An 18320-nucleotide genomic window follows, 5' to 3' on the forward strand; every position below is an offset into this window, starting at 1 on the left:
GATGCATATGAAGAGATGAGAGGAAGGAGAGAGAGAAAGAGAAAGAGAGAGGAGAAGAGAAGAGAAAGGAGGAAAGAGGGAAGAGAGAGGAGAGCTAAACAGAGGGAGACATGGAAACAGAGATAAGCAGAAAGACAAAGACAGAGAGATGCTGGGGTTGGTATAGTTTGAAAGAGGCAGAAAGAACACATATTCAGATGCCTTAAGGCAACTAAAAGTGGATTCCAGCCCACTCAAAAAGCAGCACAATGACCTCCCACCTCAGCCACCCCCTCCTCAAGCCCACAACCATGTCAGGAAGCTAGTGAGTCACTGTCCCCCTGAGTCACCAATTCCCACTCCTGAGCTTAGCAGGTGGCAGAGACATTCCCGGAAGTCTCTATGCCTACAGGGAAGGGTGCAAGTCTAACCCCACTGGCAGGCTTTTCCTGGGAATACAGAGAGAGAGGGCCCCTGAATATGGACTTCTGGAAGCTTCTGGTGTGTATTAGAAAAGGGAATCAGAAACCAGCAGGCCCAGGGAGATAAAAGACAGCTTCTGACAAGGCCAAGTCAGGTTTCACTGTGTCTTATTGCTCCTTCTGGCCCCCTTTCTTCTGTTGTTTTCCCTGGGCCCTTTTTCTCAGAAAAACCCCCTGGCTGCTCACTTCCGGTTGGGTCCATTAGTTTTCATGCTCATTTTTTCTTTTCCTGTTTTTCTCTTTTCAGCTTCAAAGAAGCCTCTTCCTCCTACTCCTGAAGACAACAGGGTGAGTGAGAGCGCTAGCTCCGGGTGCAGGTGGGCCCACAGGCTACCTGATTGGCATGTTCCTATTTGCATGTCCCCCTCTCCCCATATTTTTCAAACCCTGGCTGCATGCAGCAGGCTGTCATGATTCAGCAGAACTCAGCACATTGGGTATTTTTGGGTTTGAACTCTCTTGGGGGGTCTGTCCACTTAAAGGACCATTCAGCTGCTAAATCTCCATCTCACTTTATTTATTCAACAAATACTGATATCAAATTGGGTGGCCATTCACCTGACCACTTTGGAGTATAGTAGCAGCTCACTCTACATAAAAGTGTGTCTGGCATGGTGGCTCACATCTGTAATCCCAGCACTTTGGGAGGCCAAAGTGGGAGGATCGCTTGAGCCCAGGAGTTCGAGACCAGCCTGGACAACAAAGTGAGATCCCCATCTCTAGAAAAAATATTTAAAAATTAGCTGGTGTGGTGGTGCACACCTGTAGTCGCAGCTACTTAGCAAGCTGAGGTGGGAGGATCACTTGCTCCCAGGAGGTCGAGACTGCAGTGAGCCATGACTGTGTGCCACTGCACTTCAACCCGGGTGACAGAGCAAGACCCCGTCTCCAGAAAAAAAAACAAACAAACAAGGTGCACATCTACTCTTTGCAAGCATTTTGGAGACATACATTTGTTGATATTTTATATATTTCAAAGCACTTCCACTCCTTTATTATCTATTTTAAAACTTACTATCCGTTCTATCCACTTCAGAGGGTTTTAGTTTTATTCTCATTGTAAAGCTTGGGAAATCAAATCCCAAGACAGGTCTTGAGGCTTTTCCAAGGCCATTCAGCAACTTAGTAGGATGCAAGGTTTCTGGTGTGGTGGTCTTTAACTCGAGTGGTGGTTCTCAAAGTATAGTCCACGGACCAGAAGCATCTGCATCACCTGGGAGCATGTTAGAAATACAAATTCTTAGGCCCCACCCCCAGACCTGCTGTGTCCAAAACGCTGGGGGAGGGGCCCAGGAATCTGCATTTTAATAAGCCTCCTCACTGATCTATAATATACTGACTTACAAGTCTTAGATGGCATAGTACCTACTCTAGGGCAGCTTATTTTGTTAAGGAGATGAAAAAAAAAAGATGGGGGAAAGGATCATGACCTTTAGGTAGGGGATATGACCCTGACCTTATGATAATATTAACACCAATATCCACTTTTCTTTTCTTTTTTTTTTTTTTTGAGATAGAGTCTTGCTCTTGTCACCCAGGCTGGAGTGCAATGGCATGATCTCGGCTCACTGCAACCTCCGCCTCCCAGGTTCAAGCGATTCTCCTGCCTCAGCCTCCTGAGTAGCTGGGATTACAGGCGCTCACCATCATGCCCGGCTAATTTTTGTATTTTTAATAGAGACAGACTTTTACCATGTTGGCCAGGCAGGTCTTGAACTCCTGTCCTCAGGCGATCAACCCACTTCAACCTCCCAAAGTGCTGGAATTACAGGCGTGAGCCACTGTGCCCGACCAATATCCACATTTGAGTACTCGCTCTTCATTCCAGAGCAAGTTCTTTAACAAGAGCTTTCAGAGTCCATTTCCTCATGCTTCTTCCTGAAGAATGAGCTCTGCCTTTTTTCCCTTCAGGCAAAATGGTGACATTTCAAAACTGGCAGCGTCCCCATGAAGGAAGTTCTAAATCCTCAAAGCCCCAGCCTGGTGTTTAGATCTGTCATCAGCCTACTCCCTCACAACAGGAAAGAAATGTACTGAAACTGTAGCAGAGAATGAGCTCTCTCTCCTTTTCTTTCACTGACCTTCTGCAGACTATTTCACCACCCCCTTTGAAGGCCTGGTTCGGAACCCTACTGCCCTCCCTTGCACACGGTTCCCTCAACAGTCCCGCCTAAACCCACACCTCCCATCTTAAGTGAGGCTGCTCTTGTGTCTTTATTTTTGGTATCAATGAAGGTGAAAGCCAGAAAACACTGCTGGTCCTTCTCTCCCTACACTCTGCCATTTGGCTTTTCAGCCTTCTTGGAGGAGCATCGTGGATACTGTTTTGAGTGTTCTGACCACAAAGGTTTTGGAATCATTGTTCTAGTTTCAACCGCATGTCTAAATCCAGTGCAACGGTTCTCTTGTCTGAGCCACTTGAAGTCATTTCTCTCCTCACCTTCTTGTTCTGCTGCCTGAGTGGTAATGACATCTCGGGTTGTCATACAGAGAAACTGTTTTTAATCCAGTCTGAGCCAATAGGTCTCATGCTCTATGTGAGAAACACTGTGAGCGGGGCCAGTCCTCCGGGGTCGGGGGATGGCTATTTTGGTTCAAGATGGAGAATATCCATGGTCAGAGTGAAGGACAATCCTAGGCCTCTTTTGCCTATGGATACAAACAAGGTCGTATGTCACACTGAAGTACAAATTCCAATTCCTCTTGGCCCCCTGCATCCATGGGAACTCAACTCTTCCTCTTACAGTCCCTCCCAGTCAACCCAGGGCTTGCTGAGGGGCCACTAGAATGTGTCTGCATGTGTCCTTTCTTGCTGGCTGCCTACTAAGACACCCTATCCCTGCCACTGCTACCTGGGCTCTCTGTGAGGGCCCCTCAGCCCCGTGGAGCTCTTCCCACCTGGGGCCAGCAGAGGTCCTGGGGGGTCAGGTTGTGCTGAGGCCTGCAGCAGAGTGGCCAGGAGGCAGGATCCTCATTCCTTTCATGCCTCACCACATCATGGAGGCTCCCAAACAACCCTTCCTGAGCCCACAGACTCAGTTTCTCCAAATGCCATCCCTTGATTTTCTCACTCAAATCTAATGGTTCCCAACCTTATCAAACTCAATGCTGCCTTTTAATGACAGATATTTTGTAAGGCTCCTTTTGTTATCCGGAAAAGAAATTTATAACTAATATAACATATAAATACACAATTTTTTAAAATTAAAGTACTTAATTAAAATTTCTTGTTGCTTTGAGACAGGGTGTCACTCTGTTGCCCAGGCTGGAGTGCAGTGGTGCAATCATAGCTCACTGCACCATCTGTCTCTTGGGCTCAAGCCATCCTCCTTCCTCAGCCTCCGCAGTTTCTGGGACTACAGGCACTTGCCACCACACCTGGCTAACTTTTGTATTAAACATACTTTTTAAAAAGAATCAACAAATGTTCTAACTGTAATATTTAAAAAGGAAAGAAAAATAATATATATAACAAAATATGTGTTTCTATATAAATATTGGGACATGACTGCACTGGAAGACAGAATGAAATAGTCGATTTCTTGCACCGGTAGGTAGGATCCCATTGGATTTGGCATCTCAAATGCAACTGATACAAAATGTGGTATTGGGACTCAACTACAGCATTACCACCAGTGATATAATTTTCCAAAATGATGAACAATTCTTAGTAAACTTCTGAACCAAAGCATAGTCTTCCCTCAAAGTAGAAGGTAGTTGCATTCTTGGGAAATCCAGTACTTCGGATAGGGTACAGCTAGGATCTAGGCTCAGGATGTTCTTATATAATTACTGTATAAGCTGGTTTCTCACCACATGAATGTTTACCAGGATATTCGAAAGTTGTGGGGAATGTGGGACTCTACAGAGCATTTTGCATTAAAGGCCTATAGCATACCTCAAACTGTGATGTTCAAAATAACCCCCATATTCCAAGCTTGCATGATTATTAGAAAAAAAAAATACATGTCCAGTGTGCCCCTACAGAAAGGTACTATCATAATTTGAGGGCCCTGCCCTGACCTTTCTCTTCACAGGTATTAACCAATGAGTTGACCTGCAGTGGGATGAATGCCATAGCTCTGTTTCTTCTTCAAACATCCTTGAACACTATTCCTCCCTCCATAAGCTCTTAGAGCAAAAGCCTCAGGCCATCCACTCTTGTCCATAGCACCCCATTTACACATCCTCACAAGCTCCACAAATATCTAGATTTCAAATTCCAATCCGCAGCCGGGCACAGTGGCTCATTCCTGTACTCCCAGCACTTTAGGAGGCCGAGGCAGGAGGGTCACTTGAGCCCAGGAGTTTGAGACAAGTCTGGGCAACATAGTGAGACCCTGTCTCTATTAAAAAAAAAAAAAATCCGATCTGGGCTCAGCTGAGATGACATACTACATCAAAATGATGAGACTCTTTTTTCAGCTCCAGTATTTTTATGCCACCAAATGCTTCAATGTACTCAGAGAACTTGTGACTTCCTAACACTAAACCACATTCTAGTGAGGAACTTAATATTTCCCTACATTTACTCTCACAAAGTCTGCTAACCCATAGCAGGCATGCCCATCCTGAACTCTGGCGACTGTGTGCTTTGTGGTCTTTTCTTCATGTCCTCAATATGGACATGAAGAAAGGGACTGAGGAACAGAGACATCAGCAATAGAGCCTGTAGGAGAAGGAAGGGAGACAGGTGCTAGAGTAGAGAGAGTCTTAGGGCTAATTCAAGTGGTAGATTGGCCAGGTCCATTTCTCCATCTGGGCCTCAGTTTCCTCATCCTAAATGAAAAAGTGTATTAAATGATCTGTTAGAGGAATTCCAGCTCCAATAACCTATGATTCCGTAGATCTAGTTAAACCCACAAATCATATTAGTAAAGCACAAACTGAAAGATTTCATGTTGACTGCATCTCCTTTGCCAAGGGCATGATGCATCCAGCAGAGAGGCTGCTGCATATAACATAGCGCAGATAGAGAAACCAGCAGACTTTTGTGAAAATCACGTGGCTGCTTGGAATTCACTGTGGTCAGAATTTACCTCATAGAATGAGCAATGTGATGAATTCCAAGCACTGATGTCTTTGTGTCATGTTCAGCGCTGTAACTCTAACTCATAAAGAAAGTCAACCAGAGGAAGGCAGACTGTCTCCCCAGACACCCCGATGAAAGGAAGCATTTTACCTCCTTTTTTATGTCTTTGCTTGGTTTTGTTGTCTCTCTTCCCCAGCGACCACTTTGGGAACCTGAAGAAACTGTGGTCATTGCCTTGTATGACTACCAAACCAATGATCCTCAGGAACTCGCACTGCGGCGCAACGAAGAGTACTGCCTGCTGGACAGTTCTGAGATTCACTGGTGGAGAGTCCAGGACAGGAATGGGTAAGTCATCTTTGTGGCTGGTGTCCCCGTGTTTGAGGTGTGGTGCGAACAAATAAAATACCAGGATGATTTGTCCTATCTCCCACAGTGTGACCACAGCACTGAGGTGGGAGAAGAGAGCAGAGGCAGAAGGAAGAGGGAGGAAGAGGAAGTAGTTGAGGCTCATTTTTCCTCTTCTCAGAAGTGGCTCTGAGGCAGTCACTTGCTATGCTTGCTCCCTGCACCCCATATCAGGCACTCCAGACCCAAACCCATCTAAAAAACCCCCTGGATTTTTCCACTGACATCTACAATTTGGGAGCTTGGCAATTTGTTCTGCAAAGTGCTATTGTTCCTGAGTGTTAAGTGAGGCTGAAGGTACATCCCATTAGGAAGTGCTTATTTTTGGTGAAAAGAAAAGGTGTGTATAGAGATGGTACAGATTGATAGTTATGTTAGGACACATCAGAAAGAAGATACTAAAGATTTAGTTACAATCGCAGTCATCAAACTAGCCATCCACATGACTCAGGGAGAAAATAAGGTTGTACAAATACTACTTTCCAACTATGCAACTTTTGAATGAAAAAAATACCGAGCATGAGATTCACACTGCCTTTTAAGGTTTTATTTTTTTTCCTCTTAATATATCCGATGTATTAACCCATGCTCTGGAATATTTTCCAGAATCTGAGTTCAATAGTTGCATCAATCCAGCCATAAATGTACTCTAAATTGCAAATTCCCGTGTTGAACACTTAGGTTATCTCCAATATTTTGCAAATATTAACAACACTGCAACGAACATCTTTGTATATTAATATTAAGGGTTTAAATGTTTTCAAGGTATGAGGTTATTATTAATTTTAAAATATAAAAAATAAAACTGTCCTTACAACATATAGATCATTTATGTCAACATTTTACTTAACTAACGGTAGAGAGAAATATACACAAAAAATAAGCCACCCTCCATTTGCCCCCACGTCAAGTCCAAAAGTAATCACTATTCGGCCGGGTGCACTGGCTCACGCCTGTAATCCCAGCAGTTTAGGAGGCCAAGGCGAGTGTATCACTTGAGGCCAGGAGTTTGAGACCAGCCTGGCCAACATGGTGAAACCCTATCTCTACTAAAAATACAAAAATTAGCATGGTGTGGTGGCTCAAGCCTGTAATCCCAGCTACTCCACTGGCTGAAGCATGAAAATCACTTGAACCCAGGAGGGAGAGGTTGCAGTGAGCCAAGATGGTGCCACTTCACTCCAGCCTGAGCGACGGAGCAAGACTCTGTCTCAAAAAAAAAAAAAAAAAAAAAAAGTGATCACTATTAATACCTTCTTGTGTATCATAAATAAAAGTTATATCTATGCAAATGCATCCTTTTTTCACTTGTACCAAGTGGATCCATTCTGTTCTGCATCTTGCTTTTAATTTTTAATGATATTAATACACATTGAAGATCTTTTCATACCAGCACATGCAAATCTACCTCATTTTTAAAATAGTTCCATGGGCCGGCCGCAGTGGCTCACGCCTGTAATCCCAGCACTTTGATTGGGAGGCCAAGGCGGGCTGATCACCTGAGGTCAGGAGTTCAAGACCAACCTGGCCAACATGGTGAAACCACATCTCTACTAAAAATACAAAAAATTAGCTGGGTATGGTGGCAGGTGCCTGTGATTCCAGCTACTCGGGAGGCTGGGGCAGGAGAATCGCTTGAACCTGGGAGGTGGAGGTTGCAGTGGGCCAAGCTCACACCACTGCACTCCAGCCTGGGAGACAGAACAAGAATCCATCTCAAAAATAATAATAATAATAATAATTGCACAATCTTAGAATGTATGATTGTATTATAAGTATTTAAATAATCCTTTATGGTGGGACATTTAGTTGCCAGTTTATTTGTTTCCTCTGCTGTTTCAAACAAGGCTTTAATGAAGATCTTGTATTCATGTGTCTTGGCCATCTTTGGAATACAAACATATATATAATATATATATTTATCACATTAGTTTTCCTTTTCTTTTTTTTTGAGACAGGGTCTTGCTCTGTCACCCAGGTTGGAGCACAGTGGCACTCTCACAGTTCACTGCAGCCTTGACCTCTCAGGCTCAAGTGATCCTCCCATCTCAGACCCCTACAGAGCTGAGACTATAGGCATGCACCACCATGCCCAGATAATTTTTAAATTTTTTGTAGAAATGGGGTCTCATTATGCTGCCCGGGCTTGTCTCAAACTACTGTACTCAAGAAATTCTCCCACTTTGGCCTCCCAAAGTAGTTGGGATTATAGGCATGAGCCACCATACCTAGCCTATATGTCACATTTCTAACTGTGCAACAGTTAAGTCAGAGTATGTGATGTCTTAGTTTTGCCACATAATTTCCTCACAAAGCTTGCCAAATTTACCTTCCGGCTAACAGAGTTGTGGAAGTGCCAAGACTGGGTATCATTGAACTTTAAAAAAAAAAGCCAATCTGATGGGTTAAAAAAAAAAAGAGGGGCACAAATATCTTTAAGGATAAGACTTTACCTTTTACATACATCAGAATTTACATGTTCAAGGTGCCTTCTCTTTAAGTAGGCTTATCAACCCCATTACAGGGGGAGGAAAAACAGAAGTGAGACAGGGTAAAACGTGATGAGATTCAGAACCATGGTTTGAGAGGCAGTGTAGTTTGCTAGCTAAGAACAGACCCCAACTCCCCTCATCTGGAACCTCCCTTTCTAGTTGATTCATGAAGACAATTGAGCTGGTCACATCACCTTCTCTCTGTCCATTATAGACAGGCCCATATCCGAAATAGGTTCAAGACTGTCTACAGGGTCTACAAACACCTAAGGGACCTAGAACTTCATTAGTTCAATTAACTGACTTTACTTAGCACACCTAATGTACCAGGAAATTTCTTCTCCTAGGTCTTACTTCCCCAAATGACAGTTAAACCCTTCATTTGGTGACCTGTGGAAAGGCTTAACTATGCACTTCAAAGGGCATCAAAGAGGACACCCCAGCAGCCAGTCAGCATTATGGGAATTTCCCCAGTTTGCTTTGTGATAGTGTGGTATAGTGGAAAGCACACAAGATGGGGAGAAAGAGGACTTGGACTTTATCAGCTACTCTTGTCATATGTAGCTGAGGATTCACAGATGACCATGTCATATGTGTGACCATGTCATTCACAGATGACCAAGTCACTTTTCCTCTGCGAATCCATTTCCTGAACTGTAAAATGCAGATGATAATGTCAGCTTTGTCTACGTCACAGTGTTGAGAAAATCAATGAGATAATGGAAGTGAAAGAGCTTTGGAAATTCTACATATCCACATACAACTGTGAGAGTTACCATTTGTGTAGATGACCCAGCTTTGGGTGGCATATTCTATTCAAAAGCAAAATATTATTTGATCCATTAATATAATTGTAAAAGTATAGTATGGCAAAAGTAGACATAATTAAGGGGATTCCAAGAGTGATACAGAAGGAATGGCAAATTTCAGAATAAGCTGACTTTCTTCCGTTGGAATGGCTGCCTTGAGCACTGTATGAAGGATGATTCTGAGGGCAGATGTCCAATTCTCCAAAGAAAGTATGCCATGATTGATTAGCAATGTCTGCCAGAGCAGTAAAATATAAGATGATCATCCTGTATTTGGCATCTACAGTCTTGATTTCTTCACTCTTCACAACTCTGCACTGTTTACACATTTCCCATAAACATAATCACTAGATTGAAAATTGGCCTTATTATAAGAAAATTAAAACATGTTATGGAATAAAGAGCAATAAACTATCAGGCATCTTTTTTTGTTTTGTTTTGTTTTTTTGTTTTTTTGAGACAGAGTCTTGCTCTGTCACCCAGGCCGGAGTGCAGTGGCACGATCTCAGCTCATGGCAACCTCCACACCACCGCCCCCACCCGCCACCACCCAGGTTAAGCGAGTCTCATGCCTCAGCCTCCCAAGTAGCTGAGACTACAGGTGCATGCCACCACACCTGGATAATTTTTATATATTTTCTAGAGACAGGGTTTCACCATGTTGCCCAGGTTTGTCTAAAACTCCTGAGCTCAAGTGATCCACCCACCTCAGCCTCCCAAAATACTAGGATTACAGGTGTGAGCCACCACACCCAGCCTATCAGGCATCTTTTTACAGATTGACAGAGTATGGAGTATCTACTTAAACTAGATTTTAAGTATAATCTAGTTTAAGCCCTTCATTTGACGGGTATAAAGTCAGAGGTCCAGAGAGTAGAAGGGATGCCGCTTTCACCCTGTGGTATTAAATGAGATAATGAATGTGAAAGTGCTTTGAAAACTACAAAGTTGTACACAAATGTAAAGAAGTTTGATATTCTTATTTTGTTTATTATGTTTTTTGTTTATGCACAATTATTAATTCTTGCTCAAAAGTGACTCCTGATCCCCAAATCTAGCCTGGCTTTATCCTTTTTTCTCGTGTTTATACCGTTCATATCTGAAGAAGCTCAATTAGGGAGGCCTTAAATTAAAAAGCTTACAATGCCAACTGGTAGTGTCTTTTAGAATCTGTGGTTGGAAAGTCATCTTTTATATTTTAATTATTTTGGTTTCCTGACTATAAAATGATAGTACTAAAGTGGAAAAAATGTTGATTATCACACAAAAATGTTTCCTTATAGAAAATAGACACTGAATATTAATCTTTTTTTCCAGTAGAGGAAATTTCACAATGAGGAGAACAGCAAACAGAGCTTTTTAAGTAAAATCGCCACTTCTTTTTTTATTATGTTTCATATTTTAGTAGTGAAATCAACCTGCCTTTAACAGACAAGTTGCTATTATTTTTTACCAATTCTTTTTTTTTTTTTTTTTTTTTTTTTGAGACAGAGTCTCGCTCTGTTGCCCAGGCTGTAGAGCAGTGGCACAATCTCGGCTCACTGCACCCTCCACCTCCTGGGTTCAAGCGATTCTTGTGCCTCAGCCTCCCGAGTAGCTGGGACTACAGGCATGTACCACCACACCTAGCTAATTTTTTTTTTTTTTTTTGTAGTTTTAGTAGAGACAGGGTTTCAGCATATTGGCCAGGCTGGTCTTGAACTCTTGACCTCGTGATCCACCTGCCTCGGCCTCCAAAAGTGCTGGGATTACAGGCATGAGCCACTGCCCCCGGCCTACCAATTCTTGTATTCTAAACTTTAAAATGTCTTATCGCAAATGCCAAATAATGTGATATTCCCCAATCTTTAAATGACTTTTAATGGATTAAACCTATAAAATGATATAAAACTTAGTTCTATGTAAGTCTAAACATTAATTTTCCTTTTAACAGGCATGAAGGATATGTACCAAGCAGTTATCTGGTGGAAAAATCTCCAAATAATCTGGAAACCTATGAGTAAGATATTTTATTTGTTTTTGGAAAATACAGTCCTAAGGAATCCTCCTTAAGTTAGGAATAAATTATTGGTTGACTGTAAAAATACCAGATGATCCCTACTGCAACAGCAATGTTCACACATACCATCCAGCTCTTGATACCTAAATAAGGCTTTCCACTAAAAAACCAGGACTTTCTGGAGAAAAGGCTTGGGGTAGGGATAGAACAAAAAGGAACTTGGAACATCTTTTTGTGCCAGAAAGTAAAGAAGTACTTAAAAAGAAATTTTTCTTTTTTAATTTTTTTTTTTTTTGAGACAGGGTCTCACTGTCACCCAGGCTGGAGTGCAATAGTGTGATCTCGGCTCATCGCAACCTCAACCTACTGGGCTCAAGCAATCCTCAGCCTCCCAAGTAGCTGGAACTACAGGCACATGCCACCATGTCCAGCTAATTTGTAAATTTTTTGTAGAGACAGGATCTCACTAGGTTGCCCAGGCTGGTCTTTAATTTCCGGGCTCTAGTGATCCTCCCATTATGGCCTCCCAAACTGCTGGGATCACAGGTATGAACCGCTGTGCCCAGCCAAAAAGATGTGGGCGTGTCAAATGAGCACAGAAGTTGGCTCTAACAGGCTCCATTTGATGAAATCTGGGACAATTTGAGTATCAAAATAAATAATGACTATTAAAATAAGTAATAGACTACAAACCATTGAATAATATAAGAATCTGTAATAAATAGATAGACTGATAGATAAATAAAGAAGTAAATAAATAAAAAGGAAAGGGTTTTTTCTTATAGTAGAATGCCAACTAATGAATGATAAAGTTTAAAAATCATCATTTTGTAACCCAGAGTATCAACTGATTCAGGCAAGAATCCTCAATGAATCTCACCACTAGCAGGTTAAAGTTTGATGAGCTATGGCATATTTACATAGTCTCAAAGTATCTCCTCAGAAATCACTTGTAATTACAAAGTGGAGGTAACTAGTAGGCCCATCTTTAACAATCAATCCAAATGCACATAAATAATGGAGCAAAAAGATATCTTGTGTCCCCTTATGTGATGCACTGAGAAGGCAGTCCCCTTATGTGATGCACTGAGAAGGGCACACATCACTTCCGTGATATTCCTGCTCAAAAAATGCACAACATGAATTTATTTATGAGGATATATTCATAAGGATATATTAGACAAATCCAAATTAGGGAATATTCTCTAAAATTAATGTCCTGTGCTCTTCAAAAAAAATGTTAATATCATGAAAGACACAACAGGCTGAGAAATTGGTCCACATTAAAAAAGACGAAAGAGGTCGGGCACAGTGGCCCACGCCTATAGTCTCAACACTTGGAGGCCGAGGCAGGTGGACCACCTGAGATCAGGAGTTTGAGACCAGCCTGACCAACATGGTGAAACCACCGTCTCTACTGAAAACACAGAATTAACCAGGCGTGATGGCACACGCCTGTAGTCCCAGATACTTGGGAGGCTGAGGCAGGAGAATTGCTTGAACCCAGGAGGCAGAGGTTGCTGTGAGCCAAGAGTGCACCATTGCACTCCAGCCTGGGCAACAAGAGCAAAACTCCATCTCAAAAAAAAAATAGTAATAGATTAAAGAGACATGGTAACTAAATACAGTGGTGATCCTGGGCTGGATCTTGACCCATACAAAAAAAATATTTTTTGTTATAATATACATTATTGGGACAACCGATACAATTTGAATAAGATCTGCAGTTAAGTAATAGTGTTATGTAGATCTTAAATCTCATGACTTCGGTAATTGTACTGTGGTTAGATAAGTGTATACTCTGTGTCTTAGGAAATAGACACAGAAGTACTTAGGAATAAAAGTCAATTCTCAAATAGTTCAGAAGAAAAGTCAATCTATGTCTATCTAAAGGGAATAGTAAAGCAAATGTATAAAATATCAGCAATTGGCTCATCTAGGTTATGTGTATATGATGGTTCTTTTACACTATTTTACAGCTTTTCTGTAAGTTTGAAATTATTTAAAAATTTTAAAAAATTAATTACTCACTAAATATAAGATACCAGGCCTAAACAATAAAGCTAATGAGGACACCTATTAATGCATTAGGGTTCTTAATTCAAATGTGGTCGAGTTATTTGTTGCTGAAATTCTAGTAGATTCTTTAGTGAAGAACCGTCATTTTCTGGAGTCTCTCAACCTGGTTTGTTTTGATCAAGTATGTGTGAGTAGCCCTTCCCTCAGTGAACAGAAGAGTCATCAGTTCTAAGAATTTTTGAGCTGAAATAAAACATATAGGGTATATGCTTAAATAAAATAAAAAATATTTATAGGTAATACCTTTGAAGAAAAAACAATAAGCATTTATTTCAAATGACCACTAGGCTATGTAGTTTTGTTTGTTCAACTTTGCTTTTAATCAGAATCTCTTTGTTTATGATCAAAGGAGCAAACTCAAAATTCCAACAGGATAAGCAATAGGAAATGGTGAGGTCTGGAGCAAATAAAAAAAGTCATTCACCCACCTAAAGGTATTTTAAGCCATTTTAAAAATAAAACACTATACCATGCAAACAAAACAATCTAGTTATACTGTGCACTTTCAGTTTGCATTCTCCAGATTATGAATCTCAGCTGGAAAATAACATGACTTACAAGCAAACATTCAGATATTTAGTATATAACTGGATATATGAAAGATTCCAGTATGATAACTTTTTATTCGTGAACTTAGTGTTGTCTAGTTTCAGGTGAGATCTGCCTAAGTACTTAAAAATGTACCACCTGGTAACATAGTCATGGGTTGGTAAATTGAATGGATTCAGGTCTCCTGCCTTGGTTTGCAGCCATGACCTTGGGCAAGTTACCTCACCCTATTTGAGTTCTGATCCCTTCTCCATAAAATGAAGGCTCAGACAAGATGAAGGAAGGCAAATCATGACTCTCTTGCTGGCATTCCCTTCCCATGCACTGAACTCAGGCAGACATCACCCTTTGATAGTGAAGCTATTTACCCACCATGCTGGTGACAACATTTTCAATGCACAGCTCTAGGCAGCCACTACTATCGCTGATGGCTTGTGTGTGAGATGAAGCCTATATTTTCCCAATCCTCCATTAGATAATCTCTAAGAGCCCATGTTGGTGTCATGTACTGTTCTGTCTTATAATGTTCAAAACCTCTAACGAATCCATGAATTCCTTTAGTCATGGCTACTCTCAAGTAGCCAAACAAGTTTGTTAAGTGGTATTCCTTCCCTACCCAGAACTTCTCTCCTCCTGCATTTATTAATTTTCAAAACTGATTATTAACTGATGATCAGTCTGCCTCCTCTTACCTAAAAAGCAGCCAGAGAGGTAAGGATGTGGCTCAAATATTGTTAACAACATTAAAAAAAAACTTCATCCCTAAAAATCATTTATATTCTTCTTTATCATTTTATACTTGTTTTTCACCAGACAACAAAATTATAAAAATAATGCAATTACTTGGCAGAATGTCTGGAAGAGCAGTCTTAAAGAGGAAAATACTACAGTTGTTTTAAAAGGATATTTGCTAAACTTTCAAACTGGTATTACAATTTTATAGCTGCACTAGCACCCTCCTCCTTATAACGAACCGCCTACTGACTTATGAAACGAAGAGGAAAATTAATGTTTTCTAAAACTGTATTTTAGAAAATTTCCAACATATACAAAAGTAAAGATAATAATATAATGAATATCCATGTTCCCAAAATCCAGCATCAGCAATGATCAATATTTTGCCAATTCTGTTTCATATGTTTCTTTCCAATTAAACATTTTAATACCTGGAAATGAATCATGCATTTGCTTTTGAGTTTAAATGCACATATGTGTGCAGGCTTGTTAAATAAATAAAATACACTTAAAATTTTTTAAAGCACTGGTAGAAATAGAAAATGACCATATGATTTTCTAGCATTGTCTTTTATAAGTAAATAATGAAACTTTATAATATGTCATTGACATATGACTTTTCCTTGCTTTCAGGTGGTACAATAAGAGTATCAGCCGAGACAAAGCTGAAAAACTTCTTTTGGACACAGTAAGTCTCCTTAACCTGTCTTTTGACATAAAATAAAATGAATTAAGTGCAGTGTCTCATGCCTGGAATCCCAGCGATTTGACAGGCCAAGGTGGGAGGATCACTTGAGCCCAGGAGTTCAAGGTACAGTGAGCTATGATTGTACCACTGCACTTCAGCCTGGGCAAGATCAAGACCCTGTCAAAAGAAGAAAGGGAGGAAGGGAGGGAGGGAGGGAGGGAAGAAAGGTAAAAAGGAAAGAAAGAAAGAATTGTACTGTTTTTTCAGCTTTGCTGTTTTATGCCAGTGCAGTGGGTCGACATGTTGGATTAACGATAGTTTTCATGTCTGGTGAAAATATTCTGGGAATTTACAGGACTAGCAAACCACAGGATAAGAAACCTGGGCTTGGCATTGACATGCAGACATCACCACTGCTGCAGCAGTCTTTGTGAGTGGTGATGGCTGGCCATGGGGTGCCATCAGGGCTGGTCAGTCATGCCTTCTTCTCGGTGTGGGTCAGAGGTGCCTGTGACTCTGATTCGGCCTGACTGGGCTGTGAGTCCAGAGGAAACATAGCACTTGTTTTAACTTACATTTCATCAACAGTTATCCTCTAAAGCCATGCAGTGTGCATAGCAGGACCGATTTTACTCAGGCATGTCAAGATTAAGGGCAAAAGGAAAGAGAAAAGTAGAAAACACAGTATGGTGGGGCGGGTACTGGGCTCTAGTTCCTGTTATGTCACCAACTCAGTGTGTGACTTTGGGGACCTCTCTTCTTCCTTCTGGGCCTCGGTTTCTCGGTGAGTAGAAGGAGAGAATTGGATTAAGTCAGGGATCACAGTTACCCAGCCCTCATCCTGCCACTTTCTGCTCTTTGTCCTGTGACCAACACAGCTGATCACAGTCCACGGCATTGGGACTTTACTGGGAAACAAGACAAATGCAGAAAAAAGAGCAAGCGAATAATCTAAAATAAACTAAGGTAAACTCCAGAGGAGTTGGGAAAGATTCCATGAAGGAAAAGAAGTTGAGCTGAGTCCTTGCTGAACTCTGGTCTCTCCTTGGCTCTACATCAACTCAGCACTTAATTATTTCCTGTGGGTTCCCCAAAAAAACACACATTAGAATTGCTAGGAAATGTTCAAAAATACAGATTCCCAGGTCCCACCCCAGATCCACAGAATCAGAGTCTCCAGTGTTAGTTCCCGGGAATCTGTACTTTCTCAAGTTAAATTTACAATGCAAATGTAGCCAACTCAAACCTGGCGCCGCCAGGCTGTGTTATTGGATAAAAAAGTAGAACTTGATTAATATGAACTAATTGAGTGGAGTGCAAAATTAGCTAAAACTCTGAATTACACTGTGTTTAAACAAGTGTAGTTTTGTTATATTAATCACACATCAGTTAATGACGTCTATGGAGCACTTCAAACAGCCCACATTAATGACTTCTAAAAGATGATTCCTGTATTACAGCACTTCTTGTGAGGTGCTAAGTGCTAAGTACATTTTGCTTGCTCTGGCAGTTGAAACATTCCTCCTTACTGATATATATATATATATATATATATATATATATATATATATATATATATATTTTTTTTTTTTTTTTTTTTTTTTTTTTTTTTTTTGAGACAGAGTCTCCCTCTGTCACCTAGGCTAGCATGTAGTGGCATGATCTCGGCTCACTGCAGCTTCCACTGCCTGGGTTCAAGTGATTCTCCTGCCTCAGCCTCCTAAGTAGCTGGGATTACAGGCATGTGCCATCACACCTAACTAATTTTTGTATTTTTACTAGAGATGGGGTGTCGCCCTGTTGGCCAGACTGGTCTCGAAACTCCTGACCTCAGGTGATCCGTCTGCCTTGGCCTCCCAAAGTGCTGGGATTACAGGCATGAGCCACCATGCCCAGCCTCCTTACTAATATTTTGAGCTACTTTACCAAATTCTCTTCTCCTCCTTAGGTAAATATGAGGGCAAACTTCAATGGGTCCCTGTCAGACTCAGCCCAGATTCTGGATAGAATTGAATGACATTTTCTTGCTATTTTTCACTTTTTTTGTATGCTGTTTTTGAAACAATAGCTGTATTATTTCTAGGTGTATTTAGAGTCTTTTTATCTAATAAGTATAGGACCTTTAAGAGATGAATTGCTGCATAGTATTCCATGGTGTATATGTGCCACATTTTCTTTGTCCAGTCTATCATTGATGGGCATTTGGGTTGGTAAAAGGATGAGTTCATGTCCTTTGCAGGGACATGGATAAAGCTGGAAAACATCATTCTCAGCAAACTAACACAGGAATAGAAAACCAAACACTGCATGTTCTCACTCATAAGTGGGAGATGAACAACGAGAACACATGGACACATCACACACCAGGAACATGGATACATCACACACCAGGGTCGGTCAGTGGGTGGGGGGCTAGGGGAGAGATAGGATTAGGAGAAATACCTAATGTAGATGACAGGTTTATGGGTGCAGCAAACCACCATGGCACATGTATACCCATGTAACAAACCTTCATGTTCTGCACATGTACCCCAGAACTTCAAGTATAATAATAATAAAAAAAGAGATGAATTGATTCATTACACCTTTTTATGAACTAAAACTCCTGGTGTACTGCCCCATACATATTTCGCCACTAGACTATAAACAATTTATCTTGTTCCTGCTGTACTTAGGCACCCAAAAGTGTATCTAGCCCCTTGTAGTTGTTCAATAAATATTTGTTGAATGAATGAATGAATACATTGAAGGCTTAATAAATGTTTTTAAACTAACAACTCCACTTAAGGGGGACCTGGGTGATCATAAGCATCACTGCAGAAGCTTTTTAAAAATACAAATTCCTGGACTCCAGGCCTATCCAGTCAGAACCTCAAGAGGTGGCACCCAAGTTATTCTGGGACTTACCCACATTTGGGAGCCACTAAAAAGCATCTCCTAATGTGCCATATCAGTTCTTCCAATGTTGCCTCCTCCCAGAAGTCTCTCATGCCTTCCCTCGCCCTAGCTATGGAACGTGGTTTTTCTTGCCTTTGAACCTTTTTGGGTCAAATGTTATTATCAGTATT

The 18320-nt window shown here is 41.1% G+C and overlaps 1 protein-coding gene across 1 annotated transcript in view; it reads left to right on the forward strand.

The window, feature by feature from the left end:
* Positions 1-18320, forward strand: part of ITK (IL2 inducible T cell kinase) — a 74178-nt gene that overhangs the window by 36108 nt on the left and 19750 nt on the right. Inside the window, exons 5-8 of the mRNA XM_001136073.6 lie at positions 709-749; positions 5690-5841; positions 11136-11201; positions 15198-15252. Of these exons, the coding sequence (XP_001136073.1) occupies positions 709-749; positions 5690-5841; positions 11136-11201; positions 15198-15252 (314 nt within the window). The remainder of the gene's footprint in view (positions 1-708; positions 750-5689; positions 5842-11135; positions 11202-15197; positions 15253-18320) is intronic.

This window comes from Pan troglodytes, chromosome 4, assembly GCF_028858775.2.
Source record: "Pan troglodytes isolate AG18354 chromosome 4, NHGRI_mPanTro3-v2.0_pri, whole genome shotgun sequence".
Taxonomy (NCBI): domain Eukaryota; kingdom Metazoa; phylum Chordata; class Mammalia; order Primates; family Hominidae; genus Pan; species Pan troglodytes.